Genomic DNA, 8,532 nt, shown 5'->3' on the forward strand with positions numbered 1-8,532 from the left:
AAAGATCTGAGTTTTGCTCAAATTGTAACAACCCTAGACCTTTACAGTCAGCCCCACTGTATCCGATATGAAAAGGGAGGCCCTATGCAAGAAGAGAGCTCTAGTAAGCACTGACTTACGCTGTGAGTAGAGCAGAATCTGAAACTCCAGAAGAGCACAAGTAAAAAGCTGAAACACATTCTCCACCCCAAGCAGTTCAAAGACCTCTTTGACAGGAAAGTCGAATAGGGGAAGCTCATTGGTACTTGGTCTCTGGCAGATTATTGGCCCATAGACCCCAGAAAACTTCAAGGACCGGCCGGGAGGTGGGAGTGGCACCTCGTAGAGTACGTTGTATATGTAGCTCTCAAGGGGCAGTGGAGGGGGCTGAGGTGAAGTGACTGCCTGGTGAAGTTGTTCCAGAACACTCCGACATGCTTTCATGAAGGACATGGGCGTGATGAGGCAGATGCACTTAGAGACATACAACGTGTCCCGGCTAATGTCATAGGAGTTGAAGCGCTGCAGCTTGGTCCCAGGAGTGCCTTCACCATCCTCCATGTCACTGGGGTCTCGGCCATCAGCAGGATGAGCATGTATGACATCATACTCAGCATTATGCATGTGGTAGAGCGTCTGCATTGCACTGCAGATCTGCTTGCTAGTCACCTCCTCATAAAATGTGAGGGCAAACCCAAATGTCCGAGAGCCATCCTCCCTTGTGATAATAAAGGCATGGAACTGTGGCTCTCTGGGATCAGCCTGGGTCTTGAATGCTAGCCCTTTGGGCATGCATAGCTGCAAAGACAAGGGAACAAGTGGTGAGAATACTCACTGCTGACCCTCTTTTCAGAACACCCACCACTATTTCTTTACTTATAGTGCACCCACTTTCTGGGTGTTTGGGATATCAAGATCACACAGCTAAATACCTGTCCTAAAGGTCTCCCATTCTAAGTAAGATATACAAGTAAATAAAATGATAATGCAGTTATCAGGGCTATAGAGAAGTATATACAAAGTGCTAGGGGAAGAAAGAACAGACAACTCAGTCTAGGAACATCAGAAAAGGCTTCACAGATGAGGTTATGTTACAATTCATCAGGTAGACAAGGAAAAGAAGGGTATTTGAGGGACAGGAAAAATGCACAAAGGAAAGGAGGAAAAAGAAAGCAGCATGATAGCACATATTGAGAGATGATGCTAGAAATATATCTAAAAATCAGATTGATATAACTTTGTATCTAAAAATAAAATAAACTTTTAGACTCTATCAGCTCACAGAATTTTGTCATCAATAAAACCTTCTTTCTATTCATAGAAAAAAGGGTGCTCATTTCATACAAAGCAAGGAGATGACATAATCAGGATAAAGATGTACTTTTTTCACTTTAACTCAGATGGATTATATAAAGAAACTTGGAAAGCTAATCAAATTGACTTGAATCAATCAGTCCCCATTTACATTTTACACAATCCTGGCTACACAAACGAACTACCAGCAGCCTGGATTAACAAATACAATGACCTACATTATGTTATATCAATTAGCCTTGACCTTGACTTCCCAAAGCCTAGGTGTTTTTAGAATATAACATGAAATAAGCACTGGACTAGGCATTTAAAAACTTGAGGCTCTCCAAGACTGTTAAAAGTAATAGTGTTTTTATACATGTCCTACCTAAAATGATGATGAAACAAAAATAGTCATTTCTGTCATATAACTCAGACATGTATAACACAGATTGAGATTACTTTTAAACCTAACTCTTATGTAATCCCAATGCTATAAGCAACCAACAGTTCAGTACCACACAAAAAGAGTCTGCTGACCCATTACTATATATTTGTCTGACACAATAGAAACACACTGTGACTTTTAGTATTTTGATATATGTATTCTGAATATCTGATATACTGATCAAAATGCAGAATCATGAGCAATATACATACAACCCCTTTTTTAAAATTTGCTCTTGTAAATTCTCATATTTGTGGTTAACAAATACTAACCATTCCCACTGCATCTTGGTCAAAGGGATTCCATTCTACATTCTCAGGATATCGTGCCAGGACCTTAGATTTGAATGTTCGTCTTAATGGTGTCTGCTCAAAATTTTCACCTACAAGAAAAAGAAAGAAGTAAATCATCTCCACAAAGTCCCTTGCAATCTCAGGGTTATGAATGTCTGAGCTTGGTAGTCCAGCAATGTACAGAAATAAAGGCAAAGCAAGTACAGAAATGCCAGCCATCTAAGAATAGGAAAGGTATTAAAGTTATTAGGTAAGTAAAGATGCTGAAAGTTTAGCATGGTTAATATTGGACACCACTAGCTATCATTCCTTTTCATTAAAATGAAAATAATTACTACAAACGCTACAGTTAATTTTCTTGGGAGAGAGGGGAGAAAGCACAAGGAAAGATAAAGAATTATATCCATCTCTTTTTTTCTGAATGCCATATTTAGTTTGCTTAAAGTTAACTAATAACAGCATTGAAGCATAAATGTTTTTAAGGTCAGAATGAAATATGCATTTCTATGCTCTCTTTAAAAATACAAAGGAACTAAAAGATTCAAGAACAGCAAGAAAGCAGATTTTAATGAAAATCTAACAAGCTATTTTATCAATTCAAAATCATTCGAAATTTCTGAAATTCTCCTTTGTTTCCCCCTTCTTCCTCCTAAAAACATTACAGCATATTGAAAACAGAGCATTACAGTGAAAAGAGGAAGAACCAAAGAACCCACCACCTAGAGGGATACAAATGTGAAAAATCTACTAGTCAAATAGGCACAAGAAAGTTAGAAGGTCAAAGGGCACAAAATGCCACCAGAGAGACATATTTAGAGGCACCAGAAAGCTTTGGGTAGTCTCAATTTTGTTTTGTTTTTACCTTCAGTTGTACTGGAAATGAAAGGGCTGGCACCATCCCTGGCTTTAGAAGCCTGTATGTACTGGCATAATGCTATATGACAAATGAAATAACAGAGTATTACAATAAAGTAGTGTGATTCAAACTTTTTGACCATGACTCCAGTATGAAATAAATTTTTCATCATGAAGCAATAAACACACACATGTGTATATCTATATTTACCTAAAACAAAAATTTCACAAAATACTTACCCTCTCATAATTTCTGCTCTATATCATTAAAACTAAATATGCTAATTGCTGACCTACTAATGGTTACAATTCAATTTGAAAAACATTACAATATAGTATAATGGGATGAAGGGCTCAACCAGTATCAAAGTACTACAAAGTCACTAGTGATTTATCCAAAAGTATGCTACCCAAAATATTGCTTTTCCTTAGGGGTTATGGAGTAGGGAACAAATTAAATGTGCCTAAATATGTCAAACAAATAAATTTATTAGGAGTCATAGAAAAATATGTAGGAAATATGATCAAGGACAATTCAATTGAATTCTATATCTGTTTATTGAGCAATTGAATTCTATATCTATTTATTTATGCTATTCAAGGGCCTTAAGTACTGTGGGGGTTAAAAATAATCCAGATGAGCAACTATTCTTAAGGACCTTACTATCAAATATATATAGGGAAAATAACATATACAAATAACCATTCACAGGGAGGTTCTTATCAGGGAGGCTCCAAATCTTCAGTTTATTTGGTCTAACTATTCAGACAAACTTGTAGAATCCAGTTCACATGCCCTAGTTGATATAATAAATTGTGTTCCAACTATAGTTTTTATAAGTTGGTTTGAAACCCAAAGGGGCTGGCGATTACTAAGAAAGATGCATTATTCACCAATACTGAATTGGGGTGACCTAAAGTCAGACAGTCCTTCACTCTAAATCATCCCAGAGACATTGAAAAAAAATTTTTTTTAAGTATATTTTGGCCCTGGCCAGTATGGCTCAGTTGGTTGAGTGTCATCCCATGCACCAAAGGGGTTTCAGGTTCAATACCCAGTCAAGGTGTGTGTGAGAGGCAACCGATCGATGTTTCTCCTCTTCTCTCTTCTCTTCTCTTTTCTTGTCTCTCTTTCTCTCCCTCCCTCTCCCTTTTTCTCTCTAAAAAACACTTTTTAAAGAATATTTTGTAATAATTCTAAGGCACCTGTTCCAGAAACTAATAATGTTACTGCTTTTAAAACAAAACCTTCACTTCCATTCTCTCAGGTTTTGTCCATCATCATTGTAAGCCCACTGATTCATAATTTTCAACTTCTGACAATTTTCAACTTTCTTTCTGTTAGTAAAGCAAGTACCACAATTTCAATTCCTCCCATTTCCTGATCCCTTCTTCCAAACTGACTTTTCTGAAACTCTTTTCCAATAAATTGCATCTCTTAAATGACATTTGGTAATCCTCACTAAAGAACACTGGCAAAATCAGCAGGCAGCTGGTACCAGCAGTAGCAATAAAGCCCTACAACACTGCAGAGCTGGTCTCGGAGCTTTCAGTGACACCTGCAAAGAGCCCACCCATTCCAATCTGCACTTATAGTACAAAGTAATTAAACAGCAAGCAGACGACATAATGATCTTGTCTACAGTCTGAGATTCTCAGAATGTATTTTTAAACTGTATTCAGTTCTGAGAGAAGATAAGAATTTCTTCCTGCTAAGCTTCTTCACTTTTAATTGTCAGTTTGCTCATTTCTTCCTTATTAGACTAGAAAATCCCCTCATCAAAAACCACAAAATGTATGAACCTACAGTAAGTCCTCACTTAATGTCATCAATAGGTTCTTGGAAACTGCAACTTTAAGCAAAAAGACGTATAATGAAACTAATTTTACAATAGGACAATTGATATAAACTAGAATTAAGCTCCTTTTGCATATTTCTGGTCACAAAAACATCACTAAACTTCTAAATAAAGACCCAAGACACTTCTAATATTAAACACTGAAATGTGAAATATATATATATGTGTATGTGTGTGTGAATATATATGTATATATGTGTGTATATATGAAAGATTAATACAAACAAGTAAGATCATTATTTCCCAACCCACTTATTCCCATTCAGGGTTGCAGGTGGCCATCTGACAGAGCAAAGCAGTACCCAACCCTGAACAGGACGCCATTCCATTGCAGGGAGCATTAACACCCATACTCACTCAGACTGAGGCAATGTAGACAAGCCAATTCACCTGACATGAACATCTTTGGAATGTGGGAGGAAACCACAGTATCCAGAGAAAGCTCATGCAGATATGGGGAGAATGTGCCAACTCCACACAGACAGTAGCCCCAGACCAAAATCAATTATTTTTTCATCAATGTTATAATGAAATGACATTGAATGAAACTACATTATTTGAGGACATGCTGTATATAGGAATCAGGGCAGTTACCACTGCCCAATTTGAAAGCCTTTAGAAAAAGATATTTTCCTAAGATGGCAACGAAGTGCCTCCTAAGAAATAATGAGCATTGAAATGATGAAGGGGATTACTTAAGGAGATAATTTTAAAAAAAAAGATGAAGCAGAGGTAAACATGATGAGCTGAACTGTTGCATAGACAAAGAAGAAGGGGAAGCTATGAATTACAGGGAGAAATGGTCTTTAGATCCTCTGTCCTCACCACCACCTCTCCACCTCCTGCTGCTTCTTCAAACAAGCTGAATAAAGAAGTCTTAAAGATAAAGAGTCCGGTTCTGAGTAGAGGCACCACAGAGAGTGCCAACCTTAAAGAAAAATCCTTCTGTGTATTAGATTGGGCCTATCAACAGGAGCATAGCATTTTCACTGCGAGGGAAAAGGGAGGTGTACTAAGAAGAGTTATGAGGCCCCTGAGAACAAATCATATTTATCATAGCCACCCTATAAAGAGTGTGAGAAAAGTAATAGACAAAAGAGATTCACAAAACTAAGATTTTTTTTTATTAAAAAAACAATTGGCCCTGGCCGGTTTGGCTCAGTGGATAGAGTGTCGGCCTGCGGACTCAAGGGTCCCAGGTTCGATTCTGGTCAGGGGCATGTACCTTGATTGCGGGCACATACCCAGTAGGGAGTGTGCAGGAGGCAGCTGATCGATGTTTCTAACTCTCTATCCCTCTCCCTTCCTCTCTGTAAAAAAATCAATAAAATATATTTTTTTTAAAAATTGAATTTTTCATCATTTTACTGAGGGCTGAGTTTTGAGCACTAGAGCAGTGGTTCTCAACCTTGGCTGCACATTAGAATCACCTGGGAATCTTTTTTAAATCCTGATTTCTGGGCCTCATCCTCCGGAAATTCTGTTTCTTTGTTACTAATGTTGTGGCCCCACCCCATAACAAAGAAACAGAATTTCGGGAGGATGAGGCCCAGAAATCAGGATTTTAAAAAGATTCCCAGGTGATTCTAATGTGCAGCCAAGGTTGAGAACCACTGCACTAGAGACTTAATGCCTCAAGAACACCAACCTTAGCCCTAACTCCTGAAACCTGTATGCATATCACAAGCTAATCCTCAATTATTTAGAGCTTTGAAAAAGTAAACAAGCCAGGCTGGTGTAGCTCAGTGGATTGAGTCATCTCATGGACCAAGAGGTCCCAGATTCGATTCCCGGGGTGTGGGCTCAATCCCCAGTAGGGGGCGTGCTGGAGGCAGTCGATTGATGTGTTTCTCGTTGATGTTTCTATCTCTCCCTCTCCCTTCCTATCTAAAAATGAATAAAAACATATTTTGAAAAAAGTTAAACAATATTAGGAATATGACATCACAACCACAACTGTCCTATTGTCCTAGAAATAATAAGCTATTATTTGCCCAACACATACAGAGTATACAAATATTGGTAGGTCTGGATATCGAAACTAAGGCCCATTTCTAGCAGCTAGATTAAAATTAGTCAAATAGGTGTCTATCTTTGTGAATCTGCCACCAGGAAAGTACAGTTCAGATAAATCATTGCAGATTTTTTTTTAAGCTTGCATGCTTTGCAAAGACTTTCTAATAGGTTCTTTGTTTACTTGTTCTGCTTTGACCAAGCCAGAAACAAACTGACATTTGTATTGCTATTTGCCTGTTGTTACTTGTTTGATTTGAATAACCCTAAATGAGAGATGCTTATGCTGAAAAGCTTCAAAGCCTAAAGTCTCTGAAGATTTATAAAAATTTGTATAAATATAAATTTTGTTTAAATATAAATACGTTTATATTTAATATGTGCATTTTTCTGGGGAGAGAACACAATTTTCATCAGTCTCAAAGAGTCCCATGACCCAGAAAGGTTAGAAACCACAGCTCCAAGTGTTTCTTCTAATTTGGGCAGGAAACATTTTGATCACTTACAGATTAACCTAAATGGGCAGGTTTTCATAGAATCTAAAATAGAACGTATGTACTACTAAATAACTACTTTCTAGGTAAACAAAAAATAATAATTGACTTTGTCAATAGAATAATTTTTATCTATGATCAAGGTTTTGCTTCCAGTTATGGCAAAGTAGCTCCTATGAGACCAACTCTCTTGCACATATATATATGAACTCTGGACAAAATATTTTTTTAAAAAACAACTATCCAAAGGTACTGAAGAAGAAAAAGCATGCAGATTCTGAAGTAGGAAGGAGGGTCAACACTTGGAAGAAGGTAACAACACTGGTTTCCCTTATTATGGCTTTTGGCCAAGGAAGTCTCAGTCTGTACCATGAGAGGTGGCTAAAATTCAGACAAAAGCCCACAGTCTTACTAGCTTGAAGAACCTGAATACAGACTATAAAGCAACCACTGCAGCTGGCAAGTGAGGGTGGGAAATTCCAGAGAAAGTCAGAAAGGAGATGCCCCAACCCATGTATAAACTCTGTCCAAGTCTCTGGATGAACCTGGAACCATGCATGCATGGAGCAGACCCCAAGCAACCAAGTTAGGACTAAAAAAACTAATAGAGATTTAAGCTGCTGCTTACTACAGGGGAATAGAGTTTATCAAAACAACCAAAATTCAATGCTCTTTGTTGGAAGTTAACAGAATCCAGAGTCTCTACAACATAGGTATCTCAATATCAAGAACACAGTCCAAAACTGCTCAGCATATAAAGAAACAGGAAAACATTAATCTCTTGAAGAGTCAATCAACAGAAACCAACCCTGCGTTGACCCAAATATTGGAATTACCACACAGGATTTCAAAAGAGCTAGATCATAATAATGAAAAAATAGATCTCAACAGAGAAACAGACAGTAACTCAGTGGATGGGCTTAACAGCAGATTAAAGATGCAGAAGAATTAGTGAACTTAAAAATAAATTCACAAAAATTATCCAATCTGAAAAACAGAGAGGGAAAAAAACTGGGGGGAGGGGGGGGGGGAATCCCAGCAGAGAGGACCCGAGAAATCTGTGGGTTAACAAGTTTAACATACATATAATTGGAGCCCCAGAAGGAAAGGAGAGCAAATGAGATAGAAAACAATATTTTTAGAAGTAGTGAAAAAAAAAACAACCACAAAATTTTCCCAAATTTGGTAAAAGATATTGTGAAATAATTGAAATAGACAGGTATCTGCCCCAGTTCCTAGCACAGAGTTCCTGAAACCCTTGTGATTTCCTAAGTGATAAAAACACTAACAGCATCTCT

The 8,532-nt window shown here is 37.6% G+C and overlaps 1 protein-coding gene across 1 annotated transcript in view; it reads right to left on the reverse strand.

Annotated features, from left to right (window-relative positions):
- The window catches only part of DENND5A (DENN/MADD domain containing 5A), a 49,851-nt gene extending 46,825 nt beyond the window's left edge, over window positions 1-3,026 (reverse strand). Inside the window, exons 1-3 of the mRNA XM_014545851.1 lie at window positions 2,876-3,026; window positions 1,993-2,102; window positions 120-777 (exon numbers count right to left, since the gene is read on the reverse strand). Coding sequence (XP_014401337.1) covers window positions 120-777; window positions 1,993-2,102; window positions 2,876-3,011 — 904 coding nt within the window. The 5' untranslated portion in view covers window positions 3,012-3,026. The remainder of the gene's footprint in view (window positions 1-119; window positions 778-1,992; window positions 2,103-2,875) is intronic.
- Window positions 3,027-8,532: the final 5,506 nt, after the last annotated feature.

The sequence above is a fragment of the Myotis brandtii genome, unplaced genomic scaffold, assembly GCF_000412655.1.
Source record: "Myotis brandtii unplaced genomic scaffold, ASM41265v1 scaffold422, whole genome shotgun sequence".
Lineage (NCBI taxonomy): Eukaryota > Metazoa > Chordata > Mammalia > Chiroptera > Vespertilionidae > Myotis > Myotis brandtii.